The sequence below is a fragment of the Phasianus colchicus genome, chromosome Z (genome assembly GCF_987193195.1).
Source record: "Phasianus colchicus chromosome Z, bPhaCol1.hap1.1, whole genome shotgun sequence".
Taxonomy (NCBI): Eukaryota; Metazoa; Chordata; class Aves; order Galliformes; family Phasianidae; genus Phasianus; species Phasianus colchicus.
The window spans coordinates 66289023-66308826 of NC_143476.1; the positions used below are offsets into that span (position 1 = coordinate 66289023).

Genomic DNA, 19804 nt, shown 5'->3' on the forward strand with positions numbered 1-19804 from the left:
AGGGATGTTGTCTGGACTTGCAGATGTGGGATCAGGAAAGCCAAGGCGCAGGTAGAACTGAACTTGGCGAGGGACGTGAAGAACAACAGGAAGACTTTCTATAGGTACATTAGCCAGAAGAGACAGGCCAAAGCGAGTGTACCTCCTTTGGTAAACATAAAAGGAGAACTGGTTTCAACGGACGAAGAGAAGGCCGAGGTACTGAATGAGTTCTTTGCCTCGGTCTTCACTGGCAGCCAGGACTCCAGTACTCCTTCCGTCCCTGAGCCCTGCATCCCTACACCTCTGGGTGGGGACTGGGGTGGTAAATCCCCCCCCGCTGTGAGGACAGAGCAGGTCCGAGACCGCCTCATGAGACTGAATGTGTACAAGTCTATGGGGCCGGATGGCGTGCATCCCAGGGTTCTGAAGGAGCTGGCTGAGGTGGTTGCCGAGCCGCTCTCCATCATATTTGAGAAGTCGTGGCTGTCTGGTGTGGTCCCGGATGACTGGAGGAAGGGTCACGTCACTCCCATTTACAAGAAAGGGAGCAAGGAGGACCCCGGGAACTACAGGCCGGTGAGTCTCACCTCTGTGCCTGGGAAGATCATGGAACAGATAATCCTGGATGACATGCTTGATCACATGAGGAAAGGGTGTGTGATCCGTGGCAGCCAGCACGGCTTCACCAGGGGAAGGTCATGCTTGACCAATCTGGTGGCCTTTTATGATGGAGTGACGGCATTGGTGGACAAGGGAAAGGCGACTGATGTCATTTACCTGGATTTGAGCAAGGCCTTTGACATGGTCCCCCACCACATCCTTCTCTCCAAACTGGAGGGATGTGGATTTGATGGGTGGACCACTCGATGGATAAGAAACTGGTTGAAAGGCCGCAGACAGAGAGTGGTCATCAATGGCTCTATGTCCAGGTGGAGGCTGGTAACGAGCGGCGTCCCCCAGGGATCTGTCTTGGGACCGGTGCTCTTTAACATCTTTATCAATGACATCGATGACGGAATTGAGTGCACCCTCAGCAAGTTTGCTGACGACACCAAGCTGAGTGGTGTGGTAGACACGGTTGAAGGACGGGATGCCATTCAGAGGGACCTCGAGAGGCTAGAAAGGTGGGCCCGGGTGAACCTGATGAGGTTCAACACGGCAAAGTGCAGAGTTTTGCACTTGGGCCGGAGGAATCCCAAGCATCCCTACAGACTGGAAGGAGAGGTCCTTGAGAGCAGCCCTGTGGAGAAGGACCTGGGGGTCTTGGTAGATGAAAAACTTAACATGAGCCAGCAGTGTGCCCTTGTGGCTCGGAAGGCAAATGGGATCCTGGGCTCCATCAGAAGAGGGGTGGCCAGCAGGGACAGAGAGGTGATTGTTCCCCTCTACTCTGCTCTTGTGAGGCCCCATCTGGAATACTGCGTCCAGGTCTGGAGCCCCCAGTACAAGAAAGACAGGGAGCTGTTGGAGAGGGTCCAGAGGAGGGCCACAAAGATGATCAGGGGACTGGAGCACCTCCCCTATGAGGACAGGCTGAGGGAGCTGGGCTTGTTCAGCCTGGAGAAAAGAAGGCTGCGGGGTGACCTCATTGCAGCCTTTCAGTACCTAAAGGGAGCCTACAAAGAGGAGGGGAATCATCTCTTTGAAAGGGTGAGTGACAGCAGGACAAGGGGAAATGGTTTTAAGCTGAGGGAAGGGAGATTTAGGTTGGACGTCAGGGGGAAATTCTTTACAGAGAGAGTGGTGAGGTACTGGAACAGGCTGCCCAGGGAGGTTGTGGATGCCCCGTCCCTGGAGGTGTTCAAAGCCAGATTGGATGGGGCCCTGGGCAGTCTGGTCTAGCATTAGGTGGAATGGTTGGTGGCCCTGCATGTGGCAGGGGGGTTGGAGATTCATGATCCTTGAGGTCCCTTCCAACCCTGCCAATTCTGTGATTCTGTGATTCTGTGGAGGCAGAGTGCCCACGCTCATGCTCCGCCCCGTGGCGTGTCATGGTTCCGAGGGCGAGTGGGCAGCATTGTGATGTCAGCATGCTCGAGCTGTGAGTTCAGAGGGGTGGTCCCACCTCTGCCATTGCGGTCGTGACCGGCGTTTAGCGATGGTTGTCGACAGCTCTCTCTTTGTCCCCGTAACCCTTGTCCTTCTCCATGGCCTCCTGTTCCTGGTGGCCAGAGTCTTCCTGCTCACCGTGATCCAATGCCTGCAGGTAGGGGAGATTTGAGGGTGGGGGTGACTTCTGGCTGGGGGACTTGGGGCTGGGGGAGTCGGGAGCAGTTCTGCGGGACCACCCAGGAGTGTGACTGAGTCATGTCCATGTGTCCGCAGGCCGCCAGACAGCGCCTGTGGAGGAGAAAATGGTGGCAGCGAGCAGCGGCACCGGAGCCAGGTAGGTCCTCTGACAGTCAGGCCGTGCCCCAGACTTGCCCGGGAGCATCCATCCCCAGGCCGGGCTGAGCCTCAGGGAGCAGCCGAGCCCTGGCCCAGAACCTGGTGCAATATATCCTGGCCAGATGGGCCCAGGGCACGGACGTCCAAACTTTTTGGCTTGTCTGGGCTGCATTGCATGAGTAGGAATTGTCTTGGGCTGCCTATACATGAGTTGCCCTGAAAGTAATGCCTCCTATTTATTTCCATGGAAACTACTGATGTGCGGAATCAAACTCTATAGCCCACGTGAGGTTATAAAGCAGCTATGTTTATTACAGCGCCGGGTGCGAGGGCGTATCTCCTTCTAACTCGCACACCGAGAAGAGCAGTGGTTACATACTTATTAAAGACATAACACATACATATTCTTTACAGTCCAAGGAAATGGGCCGTAATTCTGAGAAATTACAACTTGTGGTCTCACCTCCTAGAGCATGCGCCCTAAAAATGTGGTGGTTGTTGGATGAAAGCTAACAGTCTTCTATTAAAAAAGGACGTGCCTGGCCCAGAGCATCTCTGGAGACCCTGTCCCGCTGTGGCTCATGGACCTTCCCTGTTTTACAGGTGCCGAGAGTCAGTTGGCTGGGCACAGGAGCCCCCAGTGCGAGCCACGGTGCCCCTGCAGTGAGGCTGACCAGGAGCTCCAGCAGCTGGTTCTGTCAGGGTTGCCTGAGCGCAGGCCTGTGCTGGGTTCTGGCTTCCTGCAGGCGGCCTGGAGGGACCTGGAGGAGCTGGCGGAGTGGAACAGCCTGTCATGCCAGTACTGCAGCTCCCCTGAGGTCCAGAGCTGTCCCGGGAAAGGCAAGGTCGAGTCCTTGAACGTGCCCAGCACAGTCTGCTCCCCTGGAGCCGCATGGAGCGCTGAAACCCACGCAGACCTCAAGATGCATGTGGCCCGGAAAAGCCTGGAAGTGCAACTGGGGAGCCTGCCCCAAAAGCTCTTGCTCTCCCAGCAGCAGGCTTGGGGAAAACAATGCCGCCGCATCCTGCCCAAGCTTATCAAGCCAGGGCAGACCCAGCCTCTGCTGCGGCGAAGCCTGTGCCCCTCGCTGCAGGCCAAGGCTGACTGCATCACAGACAACATTCTCAAGAAGCAAGAGATAAGAAAGTGGGGCGAACCCAACCCTACGGAGCTCTCCATGTACCGGCTGGTGCCATGTCCCCCTGGTCTTCTGCTTCCCCGGAATGTGGGTCTAACCGGGAAGGTCATCCGGCGGAAAGCTCATTTCCAGGGCCAGGCTGAGCAGCAGGGGCATCCCAGGAAGGAGCAGCAGTGCCGCCCCAAGGAGTCGGCAAAGATTCCTTTGCCTCCGAGCCACAAGCAAGAACGTCCCACGGCTACCGCAGCGCTTCCTAGCCCTGCCAGCACATCGCTGCGAAAGGACGTCAGCTGTCAAACGGACTCTACAGGCCTGCGTGTGACTGACATCAAAGCCAGCAGCCAGCGCCGCAGGGCAGCACTTGCCACCATCTCCAAGCTGCAGCTCAGTCAGGCCACTTTTGGGGAGCTCTCCATGCACACGGCCAGAAAATGCCTGGAGGTAAAGCTTAAGTGCTTCCCTGTGGCAGTGCGGAAGTCCATGCAGCAACAGCGTGAGGCTCTCCTCACCCACCCAGCTGGCAAAAGGGCAGTAAGATCCCAGCTGGCTCGCAGATACTTCCACAGCCCTCCAGCTCTGTTCCTGAATGAGGAGAAGCGCGAGGGCCTGGAGCTGCACATCCGCTCCATGAAGCTGGAGCGCCTTGGGAACCGCCTCATCTCAGGCAGTCCAGCTGTGTCCCAGGAGGAAGAATCTGCCAGCACATATGTGACTGCACCATCCGAGGCACCTTGGGCTGAGGCAGGCCCCAAAAGAGATGAGAAGTGCCCTAGCAGAGGCGAGAGCACCTGGAGTGCCAGAGCGGAATGCAACGGCTTTCAGCCTGTCAGGCGAACATTCCGTGGAGTGCAACAGACCACCACCACCTACCGCAGCTCACTGTTAAATGCCTGCGGTGACCCTGACTGCGACCCTGTGGCTGCACCAACTAGCAAGACGGTCTGGGGGAAGATATTCCCGATTCCTGCAACGCTGCGGATCTCTGTCTCTAAGCACGTCCACCTTGCCTGCAAGGGGAGAATCAGAGAATGATAGAGTCAGTCATCTGTGGCCAAACTCAAGCAAGGAAATTGAAAGTCACGCCAGCCCCTACATTCTGTCAGCATGTTTGGGCGTTTATAACCAGAGGAGCATGGACTCAAGTCAAGCTCAGGTCTATGCCCCCCTCTAGAGTTGACAGGAGAGAGGAGCACCTCTCACAGAGACTGCTAACACCAGAGTCTATGGCAGAAGCCCAGTCTGGCAAGAACCATCAGTTCAAGCTACTCAGACTGGTTCACTGGGCGATTTACTCTTAATATTTGGCAGATCTACCCAGCCCGATAGGTATTAACAGGCACTGAAACTTATTTTCCCATCACTACCACCTAACTCGCAAGTTTTAGCCACTACCTTACAGTTATCTCAAGCACAAGCAACAGCTTAGCAGTGTCTCCAAGGAGATGCACTTGTCATGGAAAAGCTAAAGGCAACAAGGCACAGAAGCTCGGGAAGCTCTAAGAATAGAGCAAACGTGCCAAGACTGTCAAGACAGCTTTGCAAGGCACATACGAGAGGAAGGGCCGGGCTCAGTGGCACGCTTTCTGTACAAAAAGCCTATTTTTCCCCCTAAATAAATACAAAAATACCTACTTGTGCCAAAGAGCTTTTTTCTATGGGGGCCTCCCTGGGGATTGAGGGGGGAGATGGGCTCAGGAGTACCAGGGAAGGTGTGCTGTCCCACAGGAGGACGTGCAGATGAGGATAAGCCCCGGCAAGTTGGCTGGAGCTTCTCCTTCCCCCTGGCCTGCCCCCATGGTGGGCAGCCTGGGGTCTCTGTGACTCATCTGGAGGCACAGCACCAAGTCCTGCACTATCTGATGCTGTGAGGGGTCTGCAGGCTCCCACAGCTGTTGGCTCCTTCTGCAGGCAGGCAGGCTTGTGGTGGTTCAGGGCAAGTCCTTTGGCTCACCCTGGCTTGTGATCCTGGAGTCAGCCCTGCCTGGTCTGTGGGACTGGGGAAGGCAGCATGAAGCAGGGAACACGGCTGCACGCAGAGTAGCATCTATTGCCCTCCCAGGATGGGCAGCTGCCAGGTCCTCCCTTGCACTGGCCACACAGTGCATATGGGAAGAATTGGGTTCTCACATTGCTGACGTGGCTTCCGGTCACTCCCCGTTATCTGACAGTACCTTCTGTTCTCTTAGGCAGCCCAGAAGGTCAGCTATATCCTGGGCTGCATTAAAGAAGGGGTGGCCAGCAGGGGGAGGGAGGTGATTGTCCCCCTCTACTCGGCTCCTGTGAGGCCCCATCTGGAGTACTGCGTCCAGGCCTGGGACCTTCAGCACAAGGAGGACGTGGAACTCTTGGAGCGGGTCCCGAGGAGGGCCACTAAGATGATCAGAGGGCTGGAGCACCTCTCCTACGAAGAAAGGTTGAGGGAACTGGGTTTGTTTAGCTTGGAGAAGGCTGCAGAGAGACCTCATTGTGGCCTTCCAGAACTTGAAGGGAGCGTATAAACAGGACGGGGAACAACTGTTTCCATGAGTTGATAGTGACAGGACAAGGGGGAATGGTTTTAAACTAAGAAAAGGGGAGGCTTAGATTAGCTATTAGGAGGAAGATGGGTGATTCTGTGAGGGTGGTGACGCACTGGAACGGGTTGCCCAGTGAGACTGTGTATGCCTCATCCCTGGAAGCATTTAAGGCCAGGCTGGATGTAGCTCCGGGCAGCCTGGTCTGGAGGTTGGAGGCCCTGCACATAGCAGGGTGGTTGAAACTAGACGATCTTTGAGGTCCCTTTCAACCCGGGACATTCTATGATTCTACAGTTCTATGCTCCTATGATTCCATGGACTGTTTTCTGACTCCCTGGCGTGCACAGGTACAGACCAGTTGGTCACTCTGCTTCCCCACCAAAAAAAGGGAGCTATGCCCTTTTTACCTGCCAGTGTGAGATGCCCACGTTCCTCCTGGGAACTGCTCTGGGGGCCCAGCCAGACGGCTGCTGTCTTGGGGGCTGAGCAACGCTGAGACAAGTTTGCTGGAAGGAGCTCCCAGCCCTGTTTCTATGACACACGTCACCCCTCTGGCCTCCTGTCTCCCACAAGGCACGCAAGAGTGTTTGCCCAAAGGCATGAGCTCACGCTCAGGAAGACTTTGGGGCTTGGAGAAACTCCAGGCTCAAGGAAGACTAAACAGGATGCAGCGAGTGCCCCTCTGAACGGCAGAGGGCACCCCAGGAGCTCTGGCTCACAGCAGCCCTTCTACTAAGCAGTGGCAGGACGCAGGCCAGGGTCACCTGCTCCTCCCAGTCTCCAGATGCTCCATTTCTCACTGCTGTCCACAGCCAGGCCTCCTTTTGCAAGGGTATACACTCCCACCACCTACGCTCTGTAGGAGCGATGTTCCTCCAACAGCTGGGGGCAGCAGGGGGTGCTGTGCCCCAGCCATGGGGTAGGGGTGTGCCTAGCGGTGCCTGGAGGGGTGTGCGAGGTGCGGGGCCGTGGTGGTGCCAGGCTAAGAGCACCCATAGGGACCCTCGCTGAAGGAGTCGGTGTTGCAGGTCTGTGCAGCCAGCATCCCTCCGAGTCCCCTCTCCCCTGTCCTTGTTGACTCAGTGTCACCGCCCAGGACCTCAGCTGCAGAGTGTCCCGGCATTAAATCATGCCTGCCTGCCCCAAGGAGCGCGCTGTGCTGTAGACACCATGGAGGGGAAGCCAGCTCGAGCCCAGGTTGCATCAGGGCTCTTCCCATTGGTGCCTTGTCTGGGATCTGCAGCAGCAGAAGCTGTGGCGTGGCACACCGCGTCTCATCGCTGCAGCACTCAGATGTGGCTCTCAGATGATCATAGAATCATCGAATCACAAGGTTGGAAACAACCCATAACATCATCTAGTCCCACCGTCTTCACACTACCACTGCTACCACAAGCTACTAAACCATATCTCGCAGCTCCTCGTCCAGACGCCTCTTGAACACTGCCAGAGATGGCGGCTCCACCACCTCCCTTGGCAGGCCATTCCAGTGCCTGACCACTCTCTGAGAGAAGAAGTTCTTCCTTCTTAAGTCCAACCTCAACCTCTTCTGGTACAACTTGCGGCCATTTCCCCGGGTCCTGTTCGTTGCCTGGGAGAAGAGGCCAAACCCCTCTTCACCACAACCTCCCTTCAGGAAGTTGTAGAGTGCAATGAGGTCTCCCTTGAGCCTCCTCTTCTCCAGGCTAAACAATCCCAGCTCCCTCAGCCGCTCCTCATAAGACTTGTGCTCCAGACCCCTCACCAGTTCAGTTGCCCTTCTCTGGACACGCTCCAGGGCCTCAATGTCTTTCCTGTAGTGAGGGACTGAACTGAACACAGTACTTGAGGTGCGGCCTCACCAGAGCTGAGTACAGGGGGATGATCACCTCCCTGCTCCTGCTGGCCACACTATTTCTAATGCAGGCCAGGATGCCGTTGGCCCTCTTGGCCACCTGGGCACACTGTCGGCTCATGTTCAGCCGAGCATCAACCAACACCCCCAGGTCCCTTTCCTCTTCACAGTCATCCAGCCACTCGTCCCCAAGCCTATAGCGCTGCATGGGGTTGTCGTGGCCAAAGTGCAGGACCCGGCACCCGGCACTTGGCCTTGTTGGAAGGCCTCATTCCATTCACCCCAGCCCAGCGATGCAGCTTATCTAAGTCCCTCTGAAGGGCCTCCCTACCCTCAGGCAGATCCACACCACCTCCCAACTTGGTGCCATCTGCAGACTTACTGAGGGTACACTCAATCCCCTCATCTAGGTCGTCAATAAAGACATCAAACAAGATAGGCCCCAGTACCGACCCCTGGGGGACACCAATTGAAACAGATCGCCAGCTGGACTTCACTCCATTAACCACCACCCGTTGAGCACGGCCCTCTAGCCAGTTTCTTACCCAAAGGAGGGTGTACCTGTCCAGGCCACGGGCAGCCAGTTTCCCCAGAAGAAGCCTGTGAGAGACCATGTCAAAGGCTTTGCTGAAGTCCAGGTAGACTACATCAACAGCCTTTCCCTCATCTACCAGTCTGGTCACCCAGTCGTAGAAGGAGATGAGGTTGGTCAAGCACGACCTGCCTTTCATGAACCCGTGCTGGCTGGGCCTGATCCCCTGGACACCCCGCACATGCCGTGCGATCTCACCCAAGATGATTTGCTCCGCTACTTTCCCTGGTACCGAGGTCAGGCTGACAGGGCTATAGTTCCCCGGATCCTCCTTATGGCCCTTCTTGAAGATGGGAGTCACATCAGCAAGCCTCCAATCCTCTGGGACCTCTCCAGTTAACCAGGAGCGCTGATAGATGGCCGAGAGCAACTCGGCAATCACCCCCGCCAGCTCCCTCAGCACCCGAGGGTGTAGGCCATCCGGTCCCATGGACTTGTGACAGTCCAGGTGGAGGAGGAGCTCCCTGACTGTCTCCACCTGAATCGCTGGGGGTGCTTTCTGAGTAGCGTCCCAGACTTCCAGATCAGGGCATAAAATGCCCAAAGGATAACTGGTCTGGCTGTTAAAGGCAGACGTAAAGAAGGCATTGAGGACCTCAGCCTTCTCCTTGTCCTCAGTGGCCACATTCCCTGCTGCATCAAGTAAAGGATGAGAATTGTCCTTGGTTCTTCTTTTGCCATTGATATATTTATAAAAGGATGGTTTATTGTCTTTTACTGCAGTGGCCAATCTGAGTTCAAGTTGGGCTTTTGCCTTCCTAACGTCCTCCCTGCATACCTTAGCTACTTCCTTGTAATCTCCCCAACTAGCCTGTCCCTTCTTCCAGAGGACGTAGACTCTCTTTTTCTCCCTGAGTCTCAACAGTAGTTCCCGGCTCATCCACACCGGTCGTCTACCCCTGCGGCTCGCCTTACGGCACTCAGGGACAGCCTGTTCTTGCGCCTGTAAGATTTCCGTCTGGAGGAGCGTCCAGGCTTCCTGGACCCCTTTACCCTTAAGAAGCGACTCCCAAGGGACCCGTGCTTCAAGCGCCCTGAACAGATCAAAGTCCGCCCTCTGGAAGTTCAAGAAAGTAGTTTTGCTGGTCACTCTTTTGACACCCCCAAGAATAGAGAATTGTACCGTTCCATGGTCGCTCTGCCCAAGACGGTCCCCAGCCTTCACTTTTCCCACCAGTCCTTCTCTGTTAGCGAGGATCAGGTCTAGCAGGGTACCACCCCTGCTAGGCTCTCCTACCAGTTGCATAAGGAAGCTATCTTCCACGCACTCTAGAAACCTCCTGGACTGCTTCCTCTGTGCTGTATTATACTTCCAACATATGTCAGGGAAGTTGAAGTCTCCCATGAGAACAAGTGCTGGCGATCGCGTGACTTCCGTGAGCTGCTCATAGAAAGCTTCATCCAGCTCTTCATCCTGGTTAGGCGGTCTATAGCAGACCCCCACCAAGATGTCGCCACTACAGGCCTTCCCCCTGATCCTTACCCACAGACACTCAAGTCTGTCATTACGAAGCCCAAGCTCTTCAACATCAAAACAGTCTTTGATATAAAGGGCCACACCACCACCCTTCTTTCCTCGTCTATCCCTTCTGAAGAGCTTGTAACCATCTATCACAGCACTCCAGTCATGGGAGTGGTCCCACCATGGTTCAGTAGTAGCAACAAGGCCATACTCAGCCTGACACAAGGTCATAATTAGCCAGATATTCCAAAGAGTTGAGTTATATTAGGAATTAATCAAGATGGTTTGCTTTTGGCGACGCGCTCGGCTTCCGGGTGGACGCATTCTGCACCAAAGCAGGGAATTGCCTTGGCGGGATGAGGCAGCAGCTGCCGGGAGTCACCATCCTCCGTGTGGCAGCAGAGCTATGACACAGCAGGGGCAGAGCCAGGAGCAGAGGGGTCATCCCCTACACATGCAAAGGCAGCCTACAGGGAGCACGTGGCGTGGCAGGCAGGCAGAGACAGAAGCGCAGACCAGAGGCCCACAATCCCTCTGGGCTGATGCGTGCATGCAGACACAACTCCTGAGGAGTGAGTAGGCTGCCCAGACTTTTGGCTCTGGGGACCTCCGGAACCTAGGGGTTCCCCATAGGACCAAGGTAGGTGAGGGGTGTCATGGCCACAGATGCGCCCAACTGCTTGAGCAGCTGCCCAGGCTGAGAGAGGAGGTTGCCAGTCTGAGACGCGTTCAGGCGTCCGTCTGAGAGGGAAATCGATGCCTGGTATCACAGGGTGGCACGGACAGACAGACAGCCCTGTCTTGGGGCCCAGCCAGGGGAAGGTGGCAAGCAGTCTCCTGACCAGACAGAGGGCAAACATGTGCAGGGTGAGAGGCTCTGGACCCTTGTCTCTGTTCAGGGCGAAAGGAGAAGCCTCCCCCTTGCCCCTGAGGTGCCATGAGCTGATAGATTTCAGACTCTGGTGTGGGAGAAGGAAGAAGCTAGGGACAGCAGCTTGGAACTGGAAGGGGATGGTGACACTAAGAAAGTGCAACCAAGGGCCTGAATCACAACCAGTGCCACTAAAAAAGAGGTGTAATTGGAGACTTCTTGCTGAGGAGCACTGAGGCACCCGTCTGCCGCCAGATACCCACTCCACAGAGGTCTGCTGCCCACGTTAGGGACATCAGGAAGACAGCGTCTGGAACGGTAACACCAGTCGGCGGCTATCCTCTCCTGGTCTTTCAAGCCAGGTCACACGAGGCTGCAACCAGGCAATTAAAAAACATCAGAAAGGACCTTGCGTCCCTTGGGAAGGTGTTGAAGGGGTCAGCAGTGCAGGCAGTGTTCTCCTCGGTGCCCCTGGCTGGACCCGGGGATTGGGCAGCAAGAGGAGAACTGACCAGTTGAATGACTGATTGTATGAGTGGCGTCATGCCAAAGGCTATGGCTTCTATGCAGGAGAGTTGGACTAGATGGCTGTCAGAGGAAAAGAGAATCACAGAATCACAGAACTGTAGGAGTTGGAAGGGACCTCTAAAGATCATCAAGTCCACTGTAGCCGGTCTTGTTTCATAACTTTATTGGTGATCTGGATGATTGAATGCACCCTCAGTAAGTTTTCAGATGATGCTGGATCAGTGGGCTGAGGCCAGCTCTATGAGGCTCAGCAAGATTCAAGTGTCACAGGCACTTGAGTCACGACAGCCCCATGCAGCGCTACAAGCTTGGGGCAGCGTGGATGGCGTACGTGGTGGAAAAAGGTCTGGGGGATTAGCCAACAGCCACCTGAACACGTGCCAGCAGTGTGCCCAGAGAGCCAAGAGAGCCAGCGGCATCCTGGCTTGTATCAGTAATAGCGTCGCCAGCAGGACCGGGGATGCAATTGTTCCTCTGTACCTGGCAACAGTGAGGCTGCAGCTGGAGTAGCGTGTTCAGACTGGGGTCCTTCTCTACAGGGACGACACTGAGGTGAGGCAGCTGGCCGGTTGGGAGCAGGGAGACATAAGATGTGCAGGTGGAATCCTTGGTAAACGTGGAGATCAAATGGAAGAGATTACGTTATTGGGAAGACAAATCAGTGGGATATGGGCCTGAAATGCCTCGACCTCAGAGCGGCCATGGTAACAAGACAGCGGCCAGCACAAGGCGAGTGCAGGCATGGGGTGGGCAGGCGGAGGCAGAGTGCCCACGCTCATGCTCCGCCCCGCGGCGTGTCATGGTTCCGAGGGCGAGTGGGCAGCATTGTGATGTCAGCATGCTCGAGCTGTGAGTTCAGAGGGGTGGTCCCACCTCTGCCATTGCGGTCGTGACCGGCGTTTAGCGATGGTTGTCGACAGCTCTCTCTTTGTCCCCGTAACCCTTGTCCTTCTCCATGGCCTCCTGTTCCTGGTGGTCAGAGTCTTCCTGCTCACCGTGATCCAATGCCTGCAGGTAGGGGAGATTTGAGGGTGGGGGTGACTTCTGGCTGGGGGACTTGGGGCTGGGGGAGTCGGGAGCAGTTCTGCGGGACCACCCAGGAGTGTGACTGAGTCATGTCCATGTGTCCGCAGGCCGCCAGACAGCACCTGTGGAGGAGAAAATGGTGGCAGCGAGCAGCGGCACCGGAGCCAGGTAGGTCCTCTGACAGTCAGGCCGTGCCCCAGACTTGCCCGGGAGCATCCATCCCCAGGCCGGGCTGAGCCTCAGGGAGCAGCCGAGCCCTGGCCCAGAACCTGGTGCAATATATCCTGGCCAGATGGGCCCAGGGCACGGACGTCCAAACTTTTTGGCTTGTCTGGGCTGCATTGCATGAGTAGGAATTGTCTTGGGCTGCCTATACATGAGATGCCCTGAAAGTAATGCCTCCTATTTATTTCCATGGAAACTACTGATGTGCGGAATCAAACTCTATAGCCCACGTGAGGTTATAAAGCAGCTATGTTTATTACAGCGCCGGGTGCGAGGGCGTATCTCCTTCTAACTCGCACACCGAGAAGAGCAGTGGTTACATACTTATTAAAGACATAACACATACATATTCTTTACAGTCCAAGGAAATGGGCCGTAATTCTGAGAAATTACAACTTGTGGTCTCACCTCCTAGAGCATGCACCCTAAAAATGTGGTGGTTGTTGGATGAAAGCTAACAGTCTTCTATTAAAAAAGGACGTGCCTGGCCCAGAGCATCTCTGGAGACCCTGTCCCGCTATGGCTCATGGACCTTCCCTGTTTTACAGGTGCCGAGAGTCAGTTGGCTGGACACAGGAGCCCCCAGTGCGAGCCACGGTGCCCCTGCAGTGAGGCCGATCAGGAGCTCCAGCAGCTGGTTCTGTCAGGGTTGCCTGAGCGCAGGCCTGTGCTGGGTTCTGGCTTCCTGCAGGCGGCCTGGAGGGACCTGGAGGAGCTGGCGGAGTGGAACAGCCTGTCATGCCAGTACTGCAGCTCCCCTGAGGTCCAGAGCTGTCCCGGGAAAGGCAAGGTCGAGTCCTTGAACGTGCCCAGCACAGTCTGCTCCCCTGGAGCCGCATGGAGCGCTGAAACCCACGCAGACCTCAAGATGCATGTGGCCCGGAAAAGCCTGGAAGTGCAACTGGGGAGCCTGCCCCAAAAGCTCTTGCTCTCCCAGCAGCAGGCTTGGGGAAAACAATGCCGCCGCATCCTGCCCAAGCTTATCAAGCCAGGGCAGACCCAGCCTCTGCTGCGGCGAAGCCTGTGCCCCTCGCTGCAGGCCAAGGCTGACTGCATCACAGACAACATTCTCAAGAAGCAAGAGATAAGAAAGTGGGGCGAACCCAACCCTACGGAGCTCTCCATGTACCGGCTGGTGCCATGTCCCCCTGGTCTTCTGCTTCCCCGGAATGTGGGTCTAACCGGGAAGGTCATCCGGCGGAAAGCTCATTTCCAGGGCCAGGCTGAGCAGCAGGGGCATCCCAGGAAGGAGCAGCAGTGCCGCCCCAAGGAGTCGGCAAAGATTCCTTTGCCTCCGAGCCACAAGCAAGAACGTCCCACGGCTACCGCAGCGCTTCCTAGCCCTGCCAGCACATCGCTGCGAAAGGACGTCAGCTGTCAAACGGACTCTACAGGCCTGCGTGTGACTGACATCAAAGCCAGCAGCCAGCGCCGCAGGGCAGCACTTGCCACCATCTCCAAGCTGCAGCTCAGTCAGGCCACTTTTGGGGAGCTCTCCATGCACACGGCCAGAAAATGCCTGGAGGTAAAGCTTAAGTGCTTCCCTGTGGCAGTGCGGAAGTCCATGCAGCAACAGCGTGAGGCTCTCCTCACCCACCCAGCTGGCAAAAGGGCAGTAAGATCCCAGCTGGCTCGCAGATACTTCCACAGCCCTCCAGCTCTGTTCCTGAATGAGGAGAAGCGCGAGGGCCTGGAGCTGCACATCCGCTCCATGAAGCTGGAGCGCCTTGGGAACCGCCTCATCTCAGGCAGTCCAGCTGTGTCCCAGGAGGAAGAATCTGCCAGCACATATGTGACTGCACCATCCGAGGCACCTTGGGCTGAGGCAGGCCCCAAAAGAGATGAGAAGTGCCCTAGCAGAGGCGAGAGCACCTGGAGTGCCAGAGCGGAATGCAACGGCTTTCAGCCTGTCAGGCGAACATTCCGTGGAGTGCAACAGACCACCACCACCTACCGCAGCTCACTGTTAAATGCCTGCGGTGACCCTGACTGCGACCCTGTGGCTGCACCAACTAGCAAGACGGTCTGGGGGAAGATATTCCCGATTCCTGCAACGCTGCGGATCTCTGTCTCTAAGCACGTCCACCTTGCCTGCAAGGGGAGAATCAGAGAATGATAGAGTCAGTCATCTGTGGCCAAACTCAAGCAAGGAAATTGAAAGTCACGCCAGCCCCTACATTCTGTCAGCATGTTTGGGCGTTTATAACCAGAGGAGCATGGACTCAAGTCAAGCTCAGGTCTATGCCCCCCTCTAGAGTTGACAGGAGAGAGGAGCACCTCTCACAGAGACTGCTAACACCAGAGTCTATGACAGAAGCCCAGTCTGGCAAGAACCATCAGTTCAAGCTACTCAGACTGGTTCACTGGGCGATTTACTCTTAATATTTGGCAGATCTACCCAGCCCGATAGGTATTAACAGGCACTGAAACTTATTTTCCCATCACTACCACCTAACTCGCAAGTTTTAGCCACTACCTTACAGTTATCTCAAGCACAAGCAACAGCTTAGCAGTGTCTCCAAGGAGATGCACTTGTCATGGAAAAGCTAAAGGCAACAAGGCACAGAAGCTCGGGAAGCTCTAAGAATAGAGCAAACGTGCCAAGACTGTCAAGACAGCTTTGCAAGGCACATACGAGAGGAAGGGCCGGGCTCAGTGGCACGCTTTCTGTACAAAAAGCCTATTTTTCCCCCTAAATAAATACAAAAATACCTACTTGTGCCAAAGAGCTTTTTTCTATGGGGGCCTCCCTGGGGATTGAGGGGGGAGATGGGCTCAGGAGTACCAGGGAAGGTGTGCTGTCCCACAGGAGGACGTGCAGATGAGGATAAGCCCCGGCAAGTTGGCTGGAGCTTCTCCTTCCCCCCTTGGTAGGAGGGGATTTCGCAAGCTACATCCCCTCTGTAAGCAAAGATGAGGTTCATAAGCACCTGAGGAACATGAACATCCACATCTGTATATCCTAATGAGATATATACCAGAGTCTAGAGGGAACTGGCTAATGTAGTCGCCAAGCCACTCTCTATGACATTTGAGAAGTCATGGCAATCAGTCTCAGTCGTGCCAATGAAGTCCCTGTAATTGGAAAAAACAGGCAACATGCTCACTTTTAAAAAGGATAAAAAGGATGACCCTGGGTACTACTGACCTGTCAGTTTCACCTCTATGCTGGGAAAGATCACGGAGCAGTTCTTCCTGGAATCTATGCTAAGGCACATGGAAAACAGGAAGGTGATATGGAAGAACCAACCTGGCTTCCAAGGGAAATCCTGCTTGACCAATCTTAGCGGCCTCCTATGATTGAGTCACTGCATCCATGGGCAAGGGAAGAGCCACTGATGTTATCTTTCTTGACTTCAATAAGGCCTTTGACACAGTACCCCACAACATTCTTCTCTCCAAATTGGCAAGATATGGATTTGATGGGTGGACTGTTCAATGGATGAAGAATTGGCTGTTGGATTGGGCCCAGAGAGTGTTGGTCAATGGCTAATGTCTGGATGGAGATTGGTGATGAGTGGTGTCCTCCAGGGCTTTTTACTGGGTCTGATAATTTTTAATATCTTCATTCACGTTGTTGACAATGGGGTTGAGTGCACCCTCAGCAAGCCTGTGGATGGCACTAAGCTGTGGGGTGCAGCTGACACATTAGAGGAATAGGATGCCATTTCGAAGGACCTAGACAGCATTGAGCAGTGGGCCCAGGTGAACTTTATGAGGTTCATCTAATCCAAGTACCAGATTCCTCAGACACAGCTCTTCACAATCTGTCTTCTTCCTAACATGGAGGGTAACTCTGCCATCCCTCCCATCCTGTCTATCCCTTCTGAAAAACCTGTAGTCCTCAATCAGTGTGTTCCAATCATGGGATTCAACCCACCGTGCTTTCATGATAGCAGTTAGATCATACAATTGCACCACGGTTTCTAACTCCTGTTTATTTCCCATGCTACACTCATTGATATAGAGGTACTTCATCATAGCTAATGGCCTCATTGCCTTATCAGAGGAGCCCTCCCTAGTACTTCTAGGACAAGTCTGGAGTTTTCCCTTACCACCTTCCAAGGTGACATGCTTCTCTGTCACCCAGCACACTGCCTTCCCCCATCATACCTAGTTTAAAGCCCTGCTAACCAGCCCAACCACCTTGTTTCCAAGAATATTTGTGGCCCTTATAGGCAGTCCATCTGCGGTCAGCATTCCCCCTTTCTCAAGGCTGCGTCCCAAGCCATAGTACCCAAAGCCCTGAGTACGGCACCATTCCAAAGCCATTCATTCAGCATGTCCACCCTCCTCCTCCTCCTTTTCTGTGGATCTCAGTCACCAACTGAGAGGACAGAGGTGAACACAGTCTGTACTCCCAATCCCTTCAGAAATCTTCCTAAAGCCCTGAAGTCCCTTTTGATCGGCTGAGAACTTCTTCTGCCTACCTCTTCATTTCCAATGTGGAAAACAAGTAATGGAAAATAATTGGAGGGCTTAACCAGGTGAGTGATGTTCCTGGCTACACATCTCACTTGGACACCAAGCAGGCAATGCACCTCCATGTGGGATGGATCTGAGCAGCATATTGGCCTCTCAGTTCCCTTCAGAAGGAAGTCCCCTATGACAACAGCCCTTCTTTTTTTCCTGATATTGCAGCAAAACAGGCAGCAGACTGACTAGGCTTGGGCAACCTTTCCTGCATAGATGGACTTTCATGGACATCAACATCCCCCAGTCCTTCAAACTCCAAAGCCACATACCTATTACGTAAGGGCACCGGGAAGGTGGGACAGGCTGAGGGGCAGCTGGCTTACAGTTTCTCTTCGTTAAAATAGCTCACATGATTCACACACCCTGACTCCTGCTCTCCATCTCCCCAAGGCTTTTTCAAGGCAGGGGCATGGATGCAGAGCCGTAGCCCTGGCACTTCACATTAGCTGCTATCACGAGAGCTGCCAGGCTCTCTGTAATCTCGCAGTTCCCTGGATGAAGAAACCGACCCAAACCCCCCTGTAAGTCACAACCAGTTGCTGCAGTCCTGGATGGGACAGCTCTGAAGCAGCTAACCTCGGCAATCAAGCGTCGTGGTTGTGGAAGAACCTGCAACTGAGACTGAAAGGAAAGAGGTGTGGGAACACACAAAAAAAAAAACTGTTCAGAGCAGCAGCTGGAAACAGCTGTTCAGAGCAGCAGCTGTGGAGCAAGATAAGCAGTATGAGAACCGAGGACATATTTTGAAGAACAAAGAACGTCTCACTGCTCTGACTGGATAAGCATCTGTGTGAATGATTGAAGAGTGTTTTGCAGAATCCTCTGTTAACACGTGTAAATAGAGTAGTGCTTAACAATAAAGCGGACTAATAGCATTTAACCACATTGGTGTGCTGTTATGTCTCTGACCACGTTCCTGAAAGTCCAGAGACTTCCCCACATTTGGCACCCGAACAGGGACTGTGTGGACTCCTTGGGGAAGTGGACAATGGCAGGACAGTAGCTACAGAGCTTGGCACCGTGTTGCAGTAGCTGAGTTTGGCACTGACGTAAGTGTTGCAGTTAGCTGGAAGCAAGGTTGCGACCTGCCCTCTGTATCCACGATGGAGTGGGAAGCTGCGGAGAAACTGCTGTTAAGTATTCTCTCTAAGAAAGGGGAGCAGTCATCTCCAAAAGGCATGACTGAGACCCTGGTGCACTGGGCTCAGAAGAAGGGACATTTGTTGGAAGTGGTGCTGATATTCAGCGTCGACGAATGGCAGGATATTGGGTACCGCATGTGGGACTCAGTCATTAGTGGTGGAAAGGAAGAAAAACTATTGCGGACCCTAGGCCCGTTGTGGAGGTCTGTTATTAATTATTTGAAAGCTATGCAAGCCGAGCGACAGGTAGCTGTGCAGCTATGCAGGCACTTGCCAGTACAACAATTAATTCGGGCATCAGAGTTCAACGAGCCTGTTCAGGGTATCACACACCCTGTGTGTTCCTCGGCAGGTCAGGTAAAAGCATTGGTAGAGGTAGCAGCTCCTGATCTTTAAATGACACTGCTACTGAGTCATCTGCAGTATTGCAGCAGGAAAAAGGGGCTGTACCTGACATCACCCCTGATGGACACTGCCAGGAGATTCCTGCAGAATCAGAGAGCGGCGATGGGGGTGAGGGGTTGGAAAAACTGGATTGCGGAGTTAAAATATTAACAGAGCGATTACGTAATCTGGAAATCTGTATGTGGCAAACAAAGGGTGCAGGGCCTGACTGAGGCTCTCAGCTAGTGCCTTCTGCGGGTCCTGACCTACGGATAGTGCCTGTTGCTCCACCGACTCATCCGGCAGCGCTGCCCGACTGAACTACAGACAGATTGTTCCGTGCACGCCTGCAGCGTTCTGCAGGACAGAAGGTGAGCGGTTGGGAACTATGGGGAGTTCACTAACGAAGGAGCAGTAAGTAAATCTTGCAGCATTACAGTTAGTTTTAACGTTTCAGAATCAGCCTGTATTTTCCTTAGCATTAGTTACTTTTCTCAAATGGATAAGCAAAAATGTCCCTGAATTTCCGAAAACTGGATTCTCTTTTTATGGAGAGCTTTGGGACAAAACTGGCGCAAAACTCCAGGAGGCTTCTATGGCTTCTATTACTAAAAACAGAACGGCTGCTAAACTTTTGCCCCTTTGGCACCATATAATGGAAAGACTTAAAACAAATAAAACAAATTCGACAAGGAAGAATTTCTTCCGACTACTCCCTGTCGCCCTTCCTCTCCCCCCCTCCCCCCCCCTCCCCCCCGCCGCTACGTCGATGCAGAAAGCAGCCCTGCTCTGGATTCGATCCTCGGTTCCAACCCCACTCCTGACCGCGGAGAAGAGAAATCGCAACCACCCCCTCGCTCCCGCCTTCGGCTCCGCCCACGACGCTCGCCGCGCCGCGCCGCTCCCGCCCTCCGCCCAGCCGCCGTCGGTCGCCGTGCCGCTGCCTTCCTGCGCCCCGTGCTGCTGCGTCTCTGCAGCCTTCGTGTAACTTGGTTAAAGCCAATAACGGACCTCCTTATACTTCTAAAGCCATTCGAACTTTCCTCCAAAAATGGTGTGTTAGACATTTTACAGGTATTTCTCTTTCTCCCACTGGATAAGCTATCATTGAGCATACTCATCTAACATTGAAATCCATTCTTAATAAAACAAAAAGGGAGAATATGGGAGACACACCACAAGAAAGACTGCAAGAGTTTTGCTTTCTCTGTGCCATCTGTCAATAAAGCAGAGCCAGCC

General features: G+C 54.3%; 2 protein-coding genes across 2 annotated transcripts; both read left to right on the forward strand.

The window, feature by feature from the left end:
• The first annotated feature begins 1523 nt into the window (after window positions 1-1523).
• Window positions 1524-6796, forward strand: LOC149913056 (uncharacterized). Its single transcript, XM_090130686.1, has 3 exons — window positions 1524-2188; window positions 2308-2368; window positions 2974-6796. The coding sequence occupies exons 1-3, from the start codon at window positions 2081-2083 to the stop codon at window positions 4539-4541; spliced, it is 1737 nt and encodes a 578-aa protein (XP_089986812.1). The 5' UTR covers window positions 1524-2080; the 3' UTR covers window positions 4542-6796.
• A 5422-nt stretch (window positions 6797-12218) lies between these two features.
• Window positions 12219-17925, forward strand: LOC149913057 (uncharacterized). The gene is made up of 3 exons (XM_090130685.1): window positions 12219-12326; window positions 12446-12506; window positions 13112-17925. The coding sequence occupies exons 1-3, from the start codon at window positions 12219-12221 to the stop codon at window positions 14677-14679; spliced, it is 1737 nt and encodes a 578-aa protein (XP_089986811.1). The 3' UTR covers window positions 14680-17925.
• The last annotated feature ends 1879 nt before the right edge of the window (window positions 17926-19804 follow it).